Genomic DNA, 22390 nt, shown 5'->3' on the forward strand with positions numbered 1-22390 from the left:
ATAAGAAAGGAAGAGCAGAATGAGTAGAGAAAAACATGGAAATACATCAACTGATGCAAAATGAAATGAGCAGAACCAACAGAAGAGCAATTGCATCATGAGCTCAAATGAGATAATACATGGAAGGTTTTTGCAAATCTTAAAGCACTATATAAATACTACCTTTCAAACTCTACACATTACTCTCCTTTATGTACAAAATGGTCCAATCAAACTCTTCCTACTGTTTCCCACACAAGACATTCCCTGTTCTGTCTCTGGGCTTTTGCATTGACTGAACCTCATGCCTGGAATGCCCCATCTCTCAGAATCCCTCTTCCTTCCATGGTCAGCTCAAATCACAGTACCTACATATAGCCTTTCCTAATTTTCTCCAACTGTTACTGTCTTCCACCTCCTGACCCCATTTATCTTGTAACTATTTTGTATCTACCTGTATATGTAGATACTTATTCCTTCACCAGATTCAAAGTGAGAGTAGAGACTGTTTCTCTTTTAGAAACTTTCAGGTCCAGCATGGTGCTAGAAGTTTAATAAATGTTCATTAATTGGCTATATTTTATCTACTACAGTATGCTGCCTCTCAAGGAAGGTAGTTCCAGTTTGTAAAGCTTTGAATGCCAAACATAAAAATCTATATTTGATCCTAGAAATAATAGAGAATCATTGGAGTTTACTAAGTAGGTAACATGGTGACCTGTACTTTAAGAAACGTATTTTGGCAGCTATGTAAAAGATAAAATACACTGGGGAGAAACTGGAAGGCCAGGAGATTGATTGGAGGAGGCTATTTTGGGGAGTCCAAATGTGAGATGATGAGCTCTGTTAAATTTATGGATTGGACTTGACTATATTAATTTGTGTTTGCCAGGGATACCAAAATGAATTACTAAAGTTAAATGGAATTCATGGTAGTTTATTTTTTACAAAAGAGGGAAGATATTAAGGAAGAGAGAAAAGGTGGGGGGGAGAAAGAGAGAGAGTGAGTGAGTGTCTCTCCAGAACTTCCCATTCAATGTATGAAATGGGTGTTCATACCTTTTGTGGTTAGTTAACACCTTTTTGTAGTTAAAATGGGTAGATCTACTTTTAATACTGAGTTAACACTTTGGGGATTAAAATCTAAAGATAGACAGGGGATTATAATTCAATCTTCATAATAAAGGAAGAGCTAAGTACCTTCATTGTTACAATCCAAAGATAGCCAAATTCAATCTTTACAGCTCTCATTTTTATCTTCACAACATCTCTCCCATCCTAGTTCACTTGTGTGAGTGGAGAAAAGGAGAAATGTATTGAAGAGAAAAATGAGACAATTTGGTCAATGAACATAGGCAGTAAGAGTGAGTAGTTGAGGTATGACACCAAGGTTACAAATCTTGAGTGACTGAATTAATAGACACACTATTGACAAAAATGGGGAAGTTTAGAAGAGAGAGATGGGTTGGAGAGCCAATGGCAAAATGAGTAATGTTTTAGACATGTTGACTTTGAGATGCCTTTGGGACATCCAGTTTGTAGTATCCCATAAGTAATAGGTAATAATAACTAGAACTCAAGAGGGAACCTAGAACTGGATATAGTGATCTGAGAGTCATCTACAAAAGATTAGAAAAAGAAATGAAATGGGTATAAGATAGAGACTTGGGTACAACCAGGTAGGGGACAGGATACAGATAAGCCAAGAAAGGAGCCTGAAAAGTAGTAGTCAAAAAGGAGAAGAAACAGTAAAGAAGTGGAATGAAAATCCAAAGAGAAGAGAGTATCCATGACAGTAGGATGGCGATTGATGAGATTGAGAAAGGCCATCAGAATTGGCAAGTAAAAAGTCATTGGTAACTTTGGAGAGAACAATTTCAGTAGAATAAAATGTGAGACCGTTTTCTGAGCATTTAGAAGCATGGAAGAGGAGAGAAGTATAAACAGCTTTTTCTAGGAATTTAGCTATGAGAGGAAAGAGATCTTTTTGGAGACTGCCTTTAGGGCATAGTAAGATCTGGGAGATTTGGGCATGTTTGTTAGCATCAGGGAACAAACTTGTGACTAAATTGAAGTTAAAAAAGAACCTCAGAGTAAGCAAAAAAAAAAAAGGAAAAGTTCCTTGCAGTAGAGGGCATAAAGTTCATGTGTTAAGTCAAATGTAGTTTATTCATAAAAGACAACCTATCTGTCCCATCCCTTGCTCAGCTGCATCGTGGAACAATTCTAATAAATTTCGTTATTTGGTCTCCTGACCTGTTGATTAGAAACAACATCAGAAAGGGAAAACTCATCAGGCCTGTTGACACCAATAAAAAAATGACATCAAGGAGACAAACTGAAAAGCAAACATAAACTCAAAATACAGGAGTCCAAGGACATCAAACATATGGGCAAAGCAGACTGACTAGGATATAGTGCAATCAGATATTTATATTGTTCATAACCTTGCACATTGACAGTATAAGTGACTTTGTTCCGAGGTCTGTTTACCCACAGTTAAGCATTCCTATTGCTATCAATAATCATAATTAAAAGCTAGGTTTCTAAATTACTCTTTAAGAATATATATACTTTAGTTATGCAAGTTAACAAAATAGTTTTACGGTTATTTTTTAAATTTCATTTTCCCAAAAGAAACCTCACAAACACACACCCCTTTTTGTCTTTCTAGCTGCTCGTTATGAAGAGGGGGAGTCAGAAGCAGAAAGTATTACTTCATTTATGGATGTTTCAAATCCCCTTTATCAACTCTATGATACCGTTAGGAGCTGTCGGAATAATCAGGGACAGCTAATAGCAGAACCATTTTTCCATTTGCCTTCAAAGAAAAAATACCCAGATTATTATCAGCAAATCAAAATGCCCATTTCCCTGCAGCAGATAAGGTAAGAGAACAGTCTTTTATCTGTGTTTTTCTCAGTGATTTCTAAGTGAGTACATTTGGTTGCAGTTGAACCTTTGTATATTCATTCTTTCTTGAAAGGAATTATAGAAAGTAAATATGTTGGGATTAAGGGTATTTGAAAGTTTCTAATGGTTTATGTGAATTCTCTGCCCTCTTTTTTTCCATATGAGAAATGCAGTCTGTTAAATGACAGGTGGAATTCTCAATACTGTTTATTGAGAATAATAATAAATTATTATTTATTCTCAGTTCATTGTAGAGCAGGTAAAGATTACTTCTGACTATTTAATTGGTCAGGTGTCTGTGAAAAATAAACAATTAAAATGTAACTGTCATTTGTCTTGTAACTTGCCAAACTGTGAAATCTCAATCTCTCTTTCTTCTCTGATCATAATACTTTATTATGAACATTTATCTGTATCTATGGTATATTCTAGGCATTAAACTACATATGTATAAGCCATTTTCAGAAGTTAACTCAGTTATTCCCATTTACCAAAGTTATATTACCCAAAACTAAACTTGAGAAATAGTTTCTATTTAGTTTCCATTTCTCATTTAGGTTTAAATTACAAACCGATTGCATTTTTGGCAAATCAGAGTTCTTAAGAAATAAATGTAAAATGGGAGAGGTGGTGGGAGGGTGGGGAGGGAAGAAAAGAAAATGATCTTTGTTTCCAATGAATAATGTTTGGAAATGACCAAATAAAAATTAAAAAAAAAAAGAAACGTAAAAATGTTCAAAGCAATAGAAAAGAATCAGCATTCAAGTAAAATATTGCCTGAATTTCACCCCCATCAAAGTCTAATTTGGACTTTGTTATTTGGGGCAAATCAGGTCTTGCAGTGTTCATCAGGGTTAAAAAGAGTAGTTTTTCTAAAATAAACCAAATAGACTGGAACTTCACACAAATCTAGTAGGACAGATTTCCAGCCTACAGGAATTGAAATGTAGCAATTCTTCAAGTAGTTGGATTCTGAAAATAAGAATAATTGTAACATTATTTTTCAAGATTTTTTTCCTTTATAAATTGTCTTTTCCTCAGCAATTCAATATTTAGTGTTTTCTTTGAAAGCTAGGCCTTTTGAGATGATTTGAAAAAATAGTATATAATCATGTTCTTGTGCCCTCTTAAAATGACAATGGAGCAGCTAGCTTGCACAGTGGATAGAGCACCAGTCCTGGAGATGAGTGGATCTGGGTTCACATCCAGCCTTAGATACTTACTAGCTGTGTGACCCTGGGCAAGTCACTTAACCCCATTTGCCTAGCCCTTGGTCCTTTTTTTTTTTTTAAGTTTTTTCTATGATTACATGATTCATGTTCTTTCCCTCCCCCCTCCCAGAGCTGACAAGCAGTTCCACTGGGTTATATGTGTATTATCACTTGATACCTATTTCCATATTATTCATTTTTGTAATAGGGTAATCTTTTAAAAACCAAAACCCCACAACCTAAAACCATATAAACAAATGATAAATCAAATATTTTCCTTCTGTGCTTCTACTCCCACAGTTCTTTTTCTTGATGTGGATAGCATTCTTTCTCATAAAGTCCCTTAGGATTGTCTTAGATCATTGCATTGATATTAGTAGCAAAGTCAATTACATATGATCATTCCACAATGTTTCAGTTTCTGCATACAATGTTCTCCTAGTTCTGCTTATTTCACTCCACATCAGTTCATGGAGGTCTTTCCAGCTTGTGTGGATATCAAGCAGTTTAGTGTTCCTTATTGCACAATAGTATTCCATTGCCATAATATACCACAATTTGTTCAGCCATTTCCCAATTGAAGGGCATCCCCTCATTTTCCAATTTTTTGCCACCACAAAGAGCGCAGCTATGAATATTTTTGTACATTATCTTTTTCCTTATTATCTCTTTGGGGTACAAACCCAGCAGTGCTATGGCTGGATCAAAGGGCAAACAGTCTTTTATCGCCCTTTGGGCATATTCCAAATTGACCTCCAGAATGGTTGGATCAATATACAACTCCACCAGCAATGCATTAATTTTAGTGAAATTAACACGTGTATTTCATTCAGGAGAATTTAAAAATCAAGACTTTGTGTGTGTGCACATACACACACACACATACACACAATTTCAACCAAATTTTCTATGTGATTTCAGGACAAGTGTAAATTACTTAGAATCACAAGATGTCAGACCCTTTTATGACTCTAAAATAATGTAATACAACTCCCTTCATTTACAGATGATAAATTGAGGTCCAGATAGGAAAAGTGATTTGTCCAAGCTCTCAGTCAGGAAGGTACAAAACTAGTCTTCTGATTCCAAATCCTTATCTCTACTACATCATACTCCCTTTCATAGCACAATGTACATAGAGTCATTTATGGTATTATTAATGTTAAGAAAGAAACAGGTAACTAGAAAAAAATAAAATATCTTTTGAAAAAGAAGAAATAGAAGTCTGAATTCCAAGTGTAATGAATAAAAAATGGAAGGAGTATCACACTTCACTTCATTCATCCAACAAACATCTATTCAGTAGCTTAACTAATCAAAGATGTTTACCCTCATGATAGGGAAGGGATTTAATAACTGAGATACTGAAATTTCCCTGTACTTTTTATATTGGTAGTTACCCAGATTAGTGTCTAGAGAAAATTAACTACTCTGAAATTCTTCCAAGGCCTTTTTGTGCTTTAATTTGTACAGGAATTTGAAATGGCCTCCCACTCTTGGAAATGCAACAAAAGGTCAAAACTCTCTTACATCAATTCTGGTGGTTGATAACTAAGAGACTAGGGAGTTTTATCAATTTCATTTTTCTAATTAGCGTCATTTTCCCACAGTGCTATGAATTAATGAATGAAAAAGCATTTAGTATTCATCAAGTCATCAAGGACTTCTTCTGTTCCAGGCATTGTGCTAAGGACTAGGGATACAAATATAAAAAGCAAGATGGTCTTTACCCTCTAGACATTTAGATTCTAATAAATGGACTGGTGACCAGGGAGGGGTATTTTCATCTAGGAAGTCACAAAGATGGTGAGTAAAGCCATAGGACAATTAGTGACCTGTACTTTCCAGAAATAGTCATGTTAATTTGATTTTATTGCTCCCAGAGAAAGAGTAAGAAAGGGATAGATGGAAGGGACAGCCAGCTAGATGTGCTAAATTCTCATCAATCAGGAGAGACCAACCCCAAGATGGATATTGGAGGTACCAGGTCAGAGATTGAAAATATACTTAGATAATAGAGCTGGAGAGTTTATGTGATTTGCCCAGGATCAGAGATAGTAACAGAATTAAGATTCAAATTTAGTTCTTTTTACTCCAAATCTCAAGCTCCTTCTGTTAGGAATTTGGGTTAGAATTTTAGAAAGACTGTTTCACAGTAGCTGATTTCCAGGAGGCAGAATTCAAGTCATATATCTCTCTTTCACAGAACCAAGCTAAAGAACCAAGAATATGAAACTTTAGATCATTTGGAGTGTGATCTAAATTTAATGTTTGAAAATGCCAAACGTTATAATGTTCCCAATTCAGCCATCTACAAACGAGTTCTAAAAATGCAACAAGTTATGCAGGTAAGCTATCTTGGTATTTGGGTGGGAATAATTTTTTAGATGTGCCTTTTTTTTTTCCCTTGGAGATGGGAATTATAGGGGACTCCAAGTTATCTGACTTGATTCATTTTACACAGAAATCCTTTTGACAATCTTCTCATTGCAATACAGTCTCAAGGAGCACTGATCCTGTAGACAGGGCCATGCATACAAGTGGGTGCTGGACACAGCTATATATTGATATGTAGATGACCCTCTTTTTACAAACAATAACTCATCTAGTAGTTCACCTGAAATCCTCCACCTTTAAAGTTTTGTTCTCTTGATTTAATACTCCATCTGTCCCTTTTGAAATATCCTATCAGACCCTTATATTATGTTACAAGTTAATTTATCATATTCTTTCCTGAAAATTGGCTTAGCAAAATAGTAGAGAGAACATAATAGGCTAATGCCTAGAGAGGCAGGCTAGGACATGAGCATTGGAATGAAAAGAAAGGTCAGAGACACAAAACTTGAACTTTTCATACTTCTCAGTTTTACTTTTTTCCATAGCGCCTTGGACCCCCGTCCCCAAAAGTCTTAGAGAAATATCAAAGACCACATTAGGCCTACCAAATATGGTCCAAACTCTTGAATTCAGCATTTCTGGTCCCCACAAAACTCTAATATAATTTTCCCCATTTTATCTCATACTGCTCCCCTACGATTATTTTATGCTCCAGCCAAACGAGACTATTTATTGTTCCTCTAATATAGCCCACGCTTTAATGTCTATCTTTGCACCTTAGAATGCATGTCCTACTTCTTGAAATCTCTCTCTTCAAAGACTCAGTTCAAATGCTGCCTCTTCCATGAGGCCTTCCCAACTAGAAGAGCTCACTCCTTACTCTGAATTTTTATAGCACAGTAGTTATAGTAGAAAATAACACAAAAATGTATTAAGCCTCCAAAGTGAAGAAACATGAAGCTTAGAGAAGACTTAGTCTCCATTGTCAGGGTCTTATAGCTTCCAACTGCAAGGATCCCATGACTTCTGGTACCAGGCCTACCTGAAGAGGAATATTTTTACCTTGTATGTGTCTATCACTTTCTCCCCACATCCTCTCTCTCTCCCTTATGAAACTTTAAGTACCTTGAGGGCAAGAATTGTGTTGTGGTTTGGTTTTTGTTGTTGTTGTTGTTGCTTTTAGTACCTAATACAATGTCTTACATAGGATGAGTACCCAGGAATATTTAGTGAAGGAAAGAATTTTTTATGGTCAACAAGATAGTTGCAAAGGTCACCACAGATTTTATGAACTTATTATTTGCTGTTAAGTACTTTCTCTATGATCTGTGAGCCTGCTAGGTTAGGGCTTCTGCTCTATTTGGCAGGAGCCTTTAAAAATTCATGTGTTGCTTGAAAAGTAGATCTTCTTTCAGCTCTCTCTTCAAACTTCCATTGTTTTAAGCCAGACTGCCCCTCAGAAATAAAAGGCACTCATATAATTCTTTAAAGTTGTGTGAAGATGGCCACTAGAGGAAGGAAACACTGGCATTTTAGGTCTCATTTGTTATAACTTGTAAGAGGCTACTTCAAGTATTTTATAGTCTTCAGTGCTGTTGGTTAGAATTGATTCCTCAAATATCTAGGTCCTTTTTTGACCTGCTTTACTGTCCGACAGACTTTCATTTAATTATTGTGGTTATTATAAATCTTGAGATTCATGCATCCTGCTTGTAGTTGTATCTTTCTGTGTGAATCTGATCTGTGCAGCTCTTTATTATTTATGTATTCCAGGAGCATTTAGTAGAGTGAGCCTGACTCCAGGGATTTGCTCTCTTTCAGGCAAAGAAGAAGGAACTTGCTAGGAGAGACGACATTGAAGACGGTGACAGTATGATCTCTTCAGCCACTTCTGATACTGGGAGTGCCAAAAGAAAAAGGTATTTTTCTCTTAGCCATAATACTCTTCCCTTCTTTTGTTTATTTTGCTTAAGACCAAAAAATCTGATATTGAATATGAATTCTATAATTATCCACTTAGATTCTTTAATAATTTGTCATGTCAGAATATCAGTTTTAAATTGGACATTCGTTTTGCTTTCTTAAGCACTAAAGTACTCTACTGCCTCTTAGTAAGATCTTATTAGGTAGTGCTAAAGTGACAAAATTATATCTCCTCTTCACACTTACAAAAAAAAATTAATGTTTTAGAAAGTCACAGAAGAATCAGAAATAGTTCATTCTAGATTTTAGTTTCCTATCCCAACAAAAACTAGCAATTGAATACTAATTAAAATTAGTTAAGAACATCTGAGTTGTTTTTGGTAAAGTAAGTTTTTTTCTTGTTTTTCCAATCTAGTTTTTAAAATATTAAGTCATAGGATACTAAATCATAACTTCATGTTATTCATTAAATTATTAAGACAAAACATCCATTTTTCTTCTCTGTAACCTCACCCTTGACTTTTCTTGACCTGCCTTTCTTTCTTTGAGGGGGTTTCTGGAAAGGTGTTTATTTATTATAAAATCTCCAGCACCTAGATTCCTTTAGCTCCATTGTATTAGATAATTTCTGTGGGGCTTCTCAGATTAATTCTGATGCTGTGAGGTGTTATCTCCCTCACCTCTAATTTCTTAGGCTCTTACATGAAGAAGGTCCTGAAGTTAGAAGGATAATTGATAAGAGAGTAGGCCAAATGTAAATAGTAAAATATGATTGATCATGAGGCCCAACAGATTGAATTAGAAGGAATAAATTAGCTATTGCTTACACTGTTTTCTTCATACACTTCTTTAACAAAAAGCATAGATTTAAATCTAGTTGCTTTAAAAATGAGAGGCTACTCTGTCTTTTCCCATTTATACTAACATTATAGAAAACTTTCTGCTTTGAAAATGTTTATTTTGATAGACTCCCATAGCTAAATAAATCAGTGCATCCTGAGATGATAATCACCATTTCTTGCCTATGAATTTCAACCTTGTAAGTTCTTAATTCTTTGTTATATGAAGGGAAGAATCGAAAAATTGGGGGAGGGGGATCAAAAACTTCAAATTAAGAATATCTTTGAGTGCAATTTATACTACAGTACTACCTGTGTTTTGTAGAACAATGAGCAATCAAAAAGAAATACTTTTCAGGCAAAGACAATATTGAAGGTAATAAATGATGATAATTTACTACCATTACTAAAGGAAAAGAGAGGTCTTTTAAAAAAGCTAAATGATTTAAAAATTCCAAAGCCAACCCAACCCAAGTCAAAGCCACACAAACTATGAATTTTGTTGACTTTGAAGTTTGTAGGATTCACTGCAGCAGATTAAATTAACTTCTTTGCCATTAAGCCACCTATAAAAGAAAATTAAACTGTGTTCTTGGAATAATGATTCTAGCTCTAATGAAAAGTTTTTATCACTATCCAAGGACTTCAGGAAATGATGTGTACAGTAAATGGACAAGCATAAATAAGAAAGCAGAACAAATATAACTTATATGTTGGAGTGCATTCTACAGCCTAGCAATTTAAAGATGAAATGCAGCTTGAATGAATGTGCAGTGAATTAAATCTTTTGAGATAAGCTCGTCTTTCTTAGGAGGGGGAAGTATTCTAGGAAAAGAGAAAATCTTTGGGTACTTGATTACTTTGGCAGATGTCCCTCCATAAAACGTAGAGTAAATATGTTCACTTAACCAGACTAATATCAACTTTACCATAGGAATCAGTGCGTGCACTCCCAGAGCTTCCCCTGGGTAATAAACTCTGTATGCTGCCAGACCTGAGGATTACTGTTATGTGTGCTTCTCTGTCTGCCTGTTAATGCCAGAGAAGTGCAGTCACCTGTAGTCCTTTGTTCCTCCTTATGAACATGAACCTCCTCTTCCCTCAAAAAAAAAACAGTGATAAAGCTTGATTTTTAATGTTGACAGGTTTCCAAATTCCCCTGTTGTCTTTAACGTTTGGGGATGAAGAGCCCCTTGCCTTTTTCTCAGCCACATTTAATTTCTGTGTGTCTCTCTGATGTTTGCTTATTTTGTTTCTTTCGACATGTAAAATGTTTGTTTCTGCTTTCCCAGGAACACTCATGACAATGAGATGTTGGGCCTCAGGAGGCTATCCAGGTGTGCACACATTTTTTATGCATAAACGTACTTCTAAAGTTTAAATTTTTCTGGGGTGTGGTCACCATTGTCTGGGTGAACAGGGAAACCTAGGGTTTTATTTTTAACACCATGCTATTTTAGTTAAAAAAAAAAAAAACAGTAGCACCTCCAGAGTATAAAAAGTGTCCTCAGTAGCATAAATCAACAGGACATCTAGACTAGAGAGTCATCTCTAGCTTTGCTAAGAGAACCAAAAAGTGCCTTGTTTGAGGACAACCATCCTTTATAGATATCTCCTACAGTAGTTGTTCTTAGACTTTTCCACTGGGGTAGAACATAATTTTGTTTAAACATAGCTTTGTCAGAATGCTTTAAAATCCTTTTAAACATTTTATGCCTATTAACAAACAACATAAGATCCATTTTTTAAAAATACTTGGAGAGATTCAGGGTTCTTTACAGCATAGTTGGAGGAATACTGCCTTATAACATTAAGTAGAGTTAGATTAGTCACATAATAGATTTTCAGTTAAAAAAATTTTTTGATATTTAGTTCCTGGGCTCAGTTCAGATCTGATTAGTGTTGATTAGTGAAGAAGGTAAAGCCAAGATGAAGTTTGCTCAGCAGAAATAATGAATATAAGACTCATCCATCATTGTTGGATTGATTATAAAAGATCTTGATAGAGGAACCTTAAAGTCCAAGACTTTTATGTTGATTAGAATGGCAGTTAGAATCTACTTGACCTCTGAAAAGGGGAATAGCAATAAATAAGAAACTACAGAGGACATGATTTTTTGCTGTGCTTATGAGTATGAACTAGTGGGAAGAAGTTGGGGAGGAGGGGCAATGGAGACAGCTTAGAACATCCCAGACAGTTTAATGAGGTGATTAGATTTTGGAGCAGAACCATGGCTTTGAAAATGGAAGAATAGAGTAGATCTAAAATATGTTTTAGAGGAATTGGTAGTACAGATTGTTAACTCGAGTAAGAAGTGTAAATGGCTCTAAAATTTCAAGCTATGTAGACTCCGGTCTATAGATGATAATGGCAAAGCAGAAATAGAATTTGAATTTTATTTTAGACATTCAATTTTAGGTGTTCAGGGTATGTCTAAGGCAAGTACTAGAGAAGTAGAGGATAAGATCTTAAAATTTTTATTGTAATGCTCATTAAAATCAAGTGAACAAATGAGCTCCACACAAATGAGGGTCTTCAGAGTTAAGAATTAGAAGAAATTAGTATTAGAGAGGGAAAAGGAGATGTTTAAATAAGTGTACTCTTTGCTTATGAGAAGGTATATAAACAAATATATGCTGAATTATAAATGAATGAATGAATGTGAGATAAGCCAGTGTTGTGGAAACAGAAGCTAAAAGTCCATCCTACAGATTGATAGAAGTTCCCACTTGGACTGGTAGCAGGAGAGGGGGTGATTTAAACAAGAACAGTTTCAGCTGAGTGATAATAACAGAAGCCCAGTTAGATCAGGTCAAGAGGAGACTTGGTAGTGAGGTGACAGAAGGCATAGATATAGAAATAACAATCAAGAGTTTCACTATGACTTTAGAATGATGGGATTGAATCAGAAGCAGATACATATAGTAACAGTATTTTTGTAGTACTCTGGACAAGAATTCTCTTAACCTCCTTTTCCTCTCAACTGAAACATATGATAGACAGTAAACTAAATTAAGAGTGAACTTCATGGAAGAAGGAAGCATTTTACTTAGTGTTCTCAGATTAATGTTGACTTCCTCAGATTTTTAGGTGCTTTCATACACCTGGTGTTCATCTATTTATTCTTCATAAAAGTTTCATGAGATCTCTTATACCATCAAAGGGTCTTAAATTTGTGTGAAAGTCACTAAAAGTATTTATTAAGCATTTGTTATTTAGGTACTTTATTAGGAAGATACACCAGGATTTCTTTCTTCATGCAATCTAAAATGCCTGACAATGCCCAGGTTATAAATGAGGCCCAGAAAAGCCTGGCCACTAGGGTGCACCTACCTCTCCTTAGTCTACATCCAAGTTCTTTCACAGAATGCTACTGTAACCACTCTCTGTAGTCAGTTGCTGCCTACTCAGATTTTGGGCCTCACAAAACTAGAAAGGCATAAGGAGGTTCTGTTTTTAAGTTCTTATTAGGTATTATGAATAAATGAAAAGAAGAAAATAAAAGTGGTAGGGAAGCATCCTCGTTTGTAATCAACCACTTTTTTTTGGCCAACTTCCCAAGACTAGTTTTGTCTTTGAAAGCAGTGAAGAAGGCTTATTAATATAAACTTCTAATAGAGCACCAAGAAAAAAAGATCCCAAATAATGTTTAGGACTGTCTTACCTGTTTTGTACCACAAATAAGTTAGATAGGTGGAGGGAGGGGAATATTCTTAATGTACAAAAATTTATAGCAAATTGAGTTTGAAGCATCAGATTAAAGTAGTTTCCTGGTTATGTCCTTTTTGATTTCAGATTTGGGACTTGTCTCACTAAATGCTGCCTGCCAGGTGTCAGTCATTGGAGACAAAATGACCATCTACCATCAGTTGTCTATCTGACGACAGCCAAGAGTAGTCAGACCTCTCAGTGTTTATAGCATAATGTAAAAGATTCAGTAAAATTTGCTGTATAGCTACATGGGAAAATGCAAATTCTCTACTTTTGTTATAATTGCTTCCAGATTTATTTAAAAACTCTTCCCCCACTCTTTTAAAGTTCTCAAGTGAAAGTTACTTTCAATGCTCTAGCCTGATCGCAATTTGGTGTATAAATATCCAGAATAGATTCTAGTCAACCAGAATGAGAAATCAATTCCTCTCCTATTAGAATGTTTTTGTTAACATTTTCTGACACAATAAAAATACCTATTTCCATTTTTAAGGGATTTTTTTTAACTGATTCAAAATAGAATTATTGAGGGTTTTGGTTGTTGTTGTTGTTTTTTTTTCACCTTAAAGTTGAACTCTCAGAAAGTCAGACATTCAGGTTTTGTGACATAGGACCTATAGACATTACATTTATTTTCTTTAGCTTTGAGCCTGGAGCCCTGCTTTATAAAGTCTCTGGTTCAGAAATGTTATGAAGGTCAAAATAACCTGTATTCTAAGTCCTGATATCAGGTATAAGGTTTCTCATTATCTAGTTACTAAAAGTTTGGAAAAGGAAAACCATATCTTTATCATAAGATGTCTCTTTGGATTCATCATATCTTTCAAAAGAAACTGCTTCCAACTACACTGAAGTGCTAGACAAAGCCTTCAAGAAGAACTATCACTTAATACCTGGGGGGGTTGGGGGAGGTTTGAAAGAAAGACATAAAACTAATGCCATAGTGCTCCAGAAGCCCATTTACAGTAGGGAAAATGCAGCTCCCATCAGAGCGTGACAGTGATTCTTAAAATAGAAGCAGTAAGGATCTGTTGTTTCTCTTCTAGATAAACTGCTCTAGCTTGCCATTACCTTTTAAAATATTAGCTTTAAAGAATTAGTAAAATAGACACTCAGACATATTTTAGGATCTTAATGTAAGCACAGAAATGTCTTTGCCTAATTGTTTGTTTTTATACCTTGTTGAATTTTTGAGGGGAAAGCTTCATAACCCAGAGTGTAATAGGTGAAGTCTGTTTAGGGATGGATAGACTTCTAGCCATATAGTTTGTTCCTAGAGACACTTTTTTACTTTTTGCCACCAAGTCTCTGCACAGCCATTTCTTCTTACTTTTAGGTTTTCTGCCTCAGCTGCTGACTTGGAGACTACTGGTTCCAGTCCAGCTGGAAGTTCACCACCAAAGGCTTATGGCATAAGAGCCCTGGACCGGAAAACAGGAGACCTGGGTTCAAGTGCTGACTCTGCCACTAACTCACTGTGTGACCTTCGGCAAGTCACTGAACCTATCTAGACCTCAGTTTTCTCAGTTATAAAATGAGGGGGTTGGACTAAATGTTCTTTATAGCTCTAAATTCCGTATCACCCATATCAGTTTTCCAAGTTTCATCACTTCATAACTGGAAGAGAAATGAAATTGTGGAATGAGAATTCCACACATTAATAGATCAGCACCAGCTACCATGAGAGGCTTGGACAAGCCATAGACCACCTGCACCCCCAAATAATCCCACATTAGCTTTCTTCTTAAGATTAGCATTGTTGCAAGACAGAAACAGAATAAGCAGATGCGACTGGCCTGGGCAGAAGTTCACACGAGGAGGAAAAGAAACTAGGACTTGCCATGTGGCATACCAGTAAAGTATCTATAATGTATAGGTGTTCCCTCATACCCTGGTTGGGAAACACTGATCCAATATGCAGGCGTGCATGTTTTCAGCAAACTTCTCAGCAACCAAGATGATTAGATGATTAAATCTTAATGAGGACCTCAGGTGTTAGGGATTTTCTCTTTCTACTGTTGTTCCCTGATACATTTTAGGTATCTTTATAAGAAAAGAACATTACTCAATTTAGCCTTGCTGTGTGGATCTTAAAAACTAAAATTAGAAATTAGTTATTAAAGAATTTCATTCTTCCTGAATGTCAGATCACATCTCTTTCACTGGAAAGTTTGTGTAAAGATAAATTTCTCTCCCCAAGATCCATTAGTATAGAACCCTATTGACCAAATCTGAAATAGCCACCCTTTTGTAAACTATTTTAGAAATTTGCCTAATGCCTGTTTATTAAAAAATTGCCTTTCCCCTAGCAACTCCCTTAGTATTGACTTAGTATGTGGCATTGTTTACAGGCATATATGACAAAGGGAGGCATAATCATTGTGAAGTACCAGATAGAGAAAGAAAGCAGTGCCATTTCCATTTCACCCTTGTGAATAAAAGAAATTGACTTGTCTATTGTTTTGCTCCCTCAACAGTAAAAAGAACATAAGAAAACAGCGAATGAAAATTTTATTCAACGTTGTTCTTGAAGCTCGAGAACCAGGTACAGGCAGAAGACTCTGTGATCTGTTTATGGTTAAGCCATCCAAAAAGGACTACCCCGATTATTACAAAATCATCTTGGAGCCAATGGATTTAAAGATTATTGAACATAACATCCGTAATGACAAATATGCAGCAGAAGAGGCAATGATGGAAGATATGAAACTGATGTTTCGAAATGCAAGACACTATAATGAAGAAGGCTCACAGGTACTGTTCAAACCACACAAACACGTTTCCTTTTGGGCTTCAAGGCAGAGGTATAGGTATGCTCTGGAACTGTGATTTCATCATTGTGGGTACTCTATCCATCAATGCAGATCACAACCTCTCCACAAAAGTCTTCCAGTGCCTTTGGAAAGGCACAGAGGAAACCCAAGATTCTCAAAGGTTATGGCAGCAGGGTACAAGTTCTAACAGATCCTACCCTACCAAGCATCAGGTATGGGACCTAGTAATAGACTTTGTTCCCTAAGTGCAGCAAAGCTCATCACCAGAAGGTTGACAACAGTCATGAATTTTTTTGGAGACATGTGTTGACCCAAAAAAAATTTGTACTCTGAAAATGTTTATAATTATATTTGTTAGGATATTCCCTTCCGTGGTTATGCTAATTGCCAATCTTGAATTTTAAAAAGCAAACAAAAAAAGTTTTTTTGAATAAGAAGTTTAATTGATGCTTTTTGTTTTTACATCCCATTCAGTTTCCTCTCCAAACTGAACTTTCACTTTGGATAAAGAAAAAAATTAAACAAAAACATCCTTCACAGTGACTATATCTGACAATGTAAAGATAACATTCTTTCTGAAATTCATCTTCCTCTCTACAGAGAAGAGGGAGCTATGTTCATTATCTCCTCATTATCAGGACAGTTATTGACTTTTCTTTTGCTTCAACTTTGCTTTTCTCTTATGATCTTTTGTTTACATTATTATAGTGCTCTAGATTTTTATTTTACTTTTTTGTTTATTTCAATCTCCATAAGTACATACAGTTCCCTTACTTCTGCAAATTCCTCATATTCATTTCTTATTCTACAATATTTCATTATTTTGCTATACCACAGTTTATTTAGTCATATTCTGCAAACAATGGAACTTTGTGTCCAATTCTTTGCTACTAAAAAAAGTGCTGCTCTTAATATTTTGTTATATATTAGACTTTATTTCTTGTCTTTGACCTCCTTGGGACATATACCCAGTTGTAGAATTAGTGGGTCAAAGGATATGACTTTTTTTTGGCCTTTCTAAGTTTTATCTAGATGTTCATATGGATTCTCTACTTATCTGTTTCATATTTAATTATCAGACTACTTACAGGTTATGTATAACTAGGGTTATATTGATGATTGTTGTGAAAACCTTAAGTATAACGGTGAAAACAGAACTTGACTTGGATGAGAGAGTGAAAATAAGAGTTTAACCTGAAAATAAAATTGGATCACACTTTTTAAAATGATTGGAATTTTAAAGACTTCACAAGAGAGTTAGCTTCTGAAGCATAAGTCATAGAATGACCTCTATTAGTTTATCAGACAAACATAATACAGAACAATAGAATTTGAGGGATAGAACGGACCTCAGGGGTCATCTAAGTCCAACCCATATATAAAGGAATCATCACTAGAACAAACCTGGCAAGTGCTAACAAGCATAGGAGTTTCTGATTCAATAAAATATGATGCATCAATTGGTTTAAGAAAAACAAAATAAAACTGGGAGAAAGATAGCTCAAATGAATAGGAATTGCAGAAATTCAGAATTTGAAGGGACCTCATTGGCCATATAGGCCAACTCAAATCCAAAAAAGAATCCCAACCTAAATAAGTGCAAAAAAAACTCATCACTCTCATAGACCCAAACGATCATCCAGTCTTTGCTTGAAGCTTTCTAAGAGAGGTGGAGCCCACAATCTCTTGGAGCCTATTCTACTTCCAAATAGTTTGAATTAGTAGGAAGGAAGATTTCTGCCGTCAAGCCTAAATTTACCTCTTTTAAAGTTCTACCCATTGTGCTGAGTTCTGTCCTTTGAGATAAATAGAACATGTCTGTTTTCTTTTCATGGTATGTCCTTTCAATTACTTGAAGGCAAATATCATTCTTCACTAAGCCATCTCTTCAAACAATTCATATGGTATAAACTTGAGGCCCTCCACTATTCTGAAGAACTCTTTTAGTTTCTCCATCTCCTCCTTAAACTCTAGCACCCAGAACTGAACTCTGTTCTTTAAGGTGTAGTCTAAACATGGTAGAATACAGAGTCTTTATTCCTAGAAACTTATCTCCCAATGCAGCCCAAGATCACATTAGCTGTTTTTTACTGTCATGTCAGCCAATTGACTCATATTGAGTCCACTAAACCCCCATATCTTTTTCAGACAAACTTCTTTCTAACCACATCTTCCCTCTTTCCTCTTGTGAAGTCAATTTCTTAAGCCTAAGAGTGAGGTTTACATTTATCCCAATTCAATTTCACCTTATTAAAATTCAACCCAGTTTTATGACCTATTATCTTTTTAGATCCTGACTTTGTTATCTACTATGTTAGCTATCCTTACCAGAATTGAGGCATCTGAAAATTTGATGTGTATACCATCCATTTAAGTCAGTAATAAAAATGTCACAGACCACAGGGCCAAGCACTCTACTGGAGACCTCCTTCCAAATTGACATGAAAGTCTCTTCTCTTTCACTTGGACCATTTAGCTAGTTCTGAACCCATTTATTTGTTAAGTTATGTAGTACATACATTTTTCTTTTTCTACAAAAATCTCTTGGTATTTTATGAAATGTTTTGTTCAAATCTAGGTAAACTCTTAACTGTAACTTTCCTTTGATCTACCAGTTTAATAATGATGTCAGAAAAGGAAAAAGGTATAGTTTTTTGCTAAAACTTTGCTATTCTTAGTAATCTTTCTAACCTTTTCTAAATGTTCACTAACTTAATATATCCTAGAAATTTTTCTAAGTATCAAAGTGAGATTTACTAGCCCATGATCTACTGGCTCTTTCCTTCATGTTTTAAAAATGGAGATGATATTTGCACTTTTCCAGTATGGAGATTTCTCTTCTGTTCCTCTACAGTCTTTCAGATATATTTCTGTCAATTCAGTACCTCAGCATGTAGTTCATTTGACCAGGTGAGTCAGTTTCATCAAGAGCAACTAAGTATTTCTACCACCCTTAGATAAGAATTTCTTCTTAGCCAGTTTTTTTTTTATTTTTTCCAATCCAAAGATCATTGTCCTTGGCCAAGAAAACAAATAAAAAAGCAGAACTGAATGACTCACCTTCTCTCTACAGTGATCCACACAGGTGGGTGGTAATCCCACTCCCTAATCACCAAGAACAGTGTTTCTTTTATCTTTCCGCGTGTGTTTTAAAACTATTAACTGGTGAATTCTTTATTCATCCATATTAGTTTCCAAGTAACTCCCACTTTTTTCTCTTTGCAATTGTTTTCCTCTCCAGGATTTCATTCTGCAGTTCCTCATCCTCTTCAACTAAAATAGCTAAATCAATTAAACTTGTTATCTCCCTTTGTTATCCAAAGGCTACACATTTAATAGTAAAGGAATCTTTTATTCTTGGTAGATCATACAAACTGATTACATTCAAAATTAACAAAACCATAGCTATAATGAATGGCCCGTGATTGGATGAAGATTCATTTATGGGAAGGATTTAGCCCAAGGCCTTGCTGACCTCTGGCATCTTTTTAGGGTACCATTTCCCCATGAGAACCCATTTCACCATTTATTACTTTCTGGGCATTCTCAGATCATTTAATTCCTTCTCCTTTAGTGTCATCCCAAGCTTAATGCCCATCTACCTCTTGCTTTTTCCACTGTTCCTAATCCTATTTGACTTCTTTGGTTGAAAATTTCCCAATTGCCTCTGGTTCTTCTCTCTCAAACTTGGATGCCCTTATCTACAATCTGTCTCACTTCCCCTTCTGTCCACTGTCTCTATAAACTTAAGTTCATAAGAGTAGTATTTTCTAAGAGTTAACTACAAGGAAAAGAATTTATACCATTCAAAAATAATATACCAGGATAGAGTATTAGAAAAGCAAATAAAACTACACAGTTCTTATCTGGATGGTTCATAGATATGTCATTCTACTTAACTACACTGTGCCTAACTTGGCTTATCCTGAAATCCTCTTTAGGTCAGAATGTCTAGCTCTCTTAAAGGCCTTAAAGTGATATCTTCTGTTTCTGCTATTAAGTACTCAGCTAATCAGATATTTTCCCTGTTTCTGCTCCAAAATGGAAGGAACAGAATTATTCCATAGAATTAAGATTTATCCCATAATCTCAAAAGTAGACCATACCAACGCCCTGAAAGTTCCCAAACATATATTCTACTTTCATTGTCAATCCATTCAAAAATACTTACTGAGACCCAATTTTATATGTAAGATCCTGTATAAAGACGGAATCCTGAGTTGGATGAACCTTTTAGATTTAGCATGGCATGTTCTAATGACTATATTTCTCCAAGGACAGTTTGATAAGATTTCAGTGGTTATCCAGAAGCTGAAAGCATATTCTTTGAACTACTTTCCCAAAATTGTCAATTTTGATTTGTAAGTAATCAAATCTTTGCAATTACACCAAAGAGAAAGTTCATCTTCCTTCCTTTGATTTGATAAGTTTGGTCTCCTGTATCTACTTTCATTCTTATAGAAATACCACCACATTTATAAATCTCTTTTTTCTTCTCTCTCCCATTTTTGGCCAGATGATAGATTAGATTTGGCATTGAGAATTGCATCATGGAAAGAGCACCTATGACACTGTCATTCATTTCCACTGTCAGTACTTCAGACAGTACTTATCCAAAGATAAGGGATTAGTGTCAGCCAAGGGGGAGAGGCCACTCTCTATAAAGTGGACTCTACTATTCTGTGACTTTAACAACACTTTTGTTAATTCTTACTCAGAATGCAGCATAGCAGAAGAAGCCTGGAAGGTAAGGTTTATTTATTGTTCCACTTCTCCACTTTATCAAGGGACCTATAAAGGTCTTTAAATTTTTGCTATTTGGGATCTGTGATTTTATTGGGAAAGGTGCTTTCCTCCATTGGAACAGATCATAGCCTTTCCACACCTTCTCATTCTATGTGATTCTTCTCCATGTTTTCCATAGAAAATCTTTGATAGAAGTTATAGTCAACCCACTACCAGCCTACCTCTTGGTTTTTTTGTTGTTTGTGGCTGTTATTTTGAAAAATATTCTGGTGAGACCAGTGCACCACTTTGTCTGTCCATCTGTTGTGTTTCATTCTCACTCTGTGACTGGTCCACTACCTTTCCCAGTAATACCTGCCCTTGATAACATCTTTTATACCACTTCTCCAGTAGCAATTGTTTTTGGTATTCCACGATTTGCAGTCATATTGTATCACTGGGAAAATATTGGTGTAAAAGAGATTGGCTTTTGTGGCAACCATCAATTAGAGAACCACTGAAAACCCTTAGCTTCTCTCAAATGCAGTCCACTCTGATTTCCTATTCTGCTTTATTCTGAACGCAGCTTGTTGTCTGTCTGTATCACCTTTCCAAGATAGACATATTAATTCAGCAGACTACCTCTCCAAAGACTGCATCTTTTACTCACTTTTTTGTGCAGTGAGAATGTTTTAAAAAGGTCTCTTTCCCACTGCTATGTGTTCCAGTGAAGCTTTGTAGTGCTTTGGGACTTAATACAAACATTCAGTAGAAACTCACCATCCATCGGGAATTCTTCTTTTGTTTGGATTTTCTGCAGGTCCTCTTCCATGACACTAGCAGGCAGCAGTGACTGTGCTAGGTATGCAGTCCTAGCATCTAGATTTCAGTCTTAGTTCTGCCTCTGATTGCCTAGGTTACATTGGGGAAGCTGTTTAACCTTGCTAGACTTCAGTCTCCTCATTGTAGGTGTTGGACTAGATGGCCTCTCAGTTCCTTCCAGGTTTAGGCCTATGATCATGTGATCCTATGAACACTTTGGGGTCATCCTGTATCTCCTTGTTGTCAGTTCTCAGTCTGTTGCTGAATGAAGTTCTCACCATAGTCCCATCTGTCACTGTTTTGTATGGTTTTGTTATGTGCTTTGGAGATACCCCATCTGAGGAGAACCTTCAGGGCTGCATTTTGTTCTACCAAATCAAATACTTTTGTAAAACCTAAACAACAGAATCTTGAATTCTAGCACTTCTCATTAAGCTGTGTAACTTCTCATTAAGCTGTGAGTGTGGCTTTCTAAAGTAACAACAGCAAATGCTAAGTACCTCATGGTGGGCAGAGCTTTGATAGGATATTGTCATTCCACTCAAGGAGCTTTTGTAGTAGAAGAAAAGGACTCCAACCTGCAGAGTTACAACAGACCAGGATACCTTTGCTTCTGTGAAGGGGGTGACAGTATGCTGCCCTGTGGCTCTACTCAGTTGCCCTGTGCTTTAGAGCTGTAGACAGGCTATAGGCTGAATATCCTTACCCTGACTACCACTGACTCCTCCCTCCTGCCCATCCATGTCAGCTCCATTCCATGGGAGGCCGTCTTCTCTGCCCATTCATTGTGCCTTCTGGAGTCCCTTTCCTAATGTTAACAAAACTGCCATTCATATTAGACCTCTTCTTCCCTACCACCCAAGTTACTTTGGATATGTTTCATTTTTACTTATGTATGTCTGTGGCGTTTCTCCCAAAAGAATGTAAGCACCTTGAAGGCAAGGATTGTCTCATTTTGTGTTTATATCCCTGGTGCCTAATATAGTCATGGGACCTAACACAAAGTAGGCACTTAATGAAATGCAGAGCAGTGCATAATAAAGGTATCCCCAAAAGTGGTGCAAAATAAGGTCTGAGACTTAATGGAAAAGATGACATTTGAATCAAGTTTCAAAGATGGCTACAAATTCAGTAGGTGAAAAGGGAAACCAAGAC

At 35.9% G+C, this 22390-nt stretch overlaps 1 protein-coding gene across 50 annotated transcripts in view; it reads left to right on the forward strand.

Moving 5' to 3' along the window:
* The window catches only part of PBRM1 (polybromo 1), a 144543-nt gene that overhangs the window by 36760 nt on the left and 85393 nt on the right, over nt 1–22390 (forward strand). For 21 of the 50 annotated variants that reach the window (XM_007500489.3, XM_007500492.3, XM_056804924.1 and 18 more), the window contains 4 exons: nt 2654–2867; nt 6310–6451; nt 8262–8359; nt 15392–15668. In XM_007500489.3, coding sequence (XP_007500551.1) covers nt 2654–2867; nt 6310–6451; nt 8262–8359; nt 15392–15668 — 731 coding nt within the window. Of the gene's footprint in view, nt 1–2653; nt 2868–6309; nt 6452–8261; nt 8360–10494; nt 10540–14250; nt 14404–15391; nt 15669–22390 lie in introns of all 50 variants that reach the window. The other 29 variants (XM_016424578.2, XM_007500485.3, XM_007500490.3 and 26 more) reach the window with 2 other exon arrangements.

This window comes from Monodelphis domestica, chromosome 7 (genome assembly GCF_027887165.1).
Source record: "Monodelphis domestica isolate mMonDom1 chromosome 7, mMonDom1.pri, whole genome shotgun sequence".
Lineage (NCBI taxonomy): Eukaryota > Metazoa > Chordata > Mammalia > Didelphimorphia > Didelphidae > Monodelphis > Monodelphis domestica.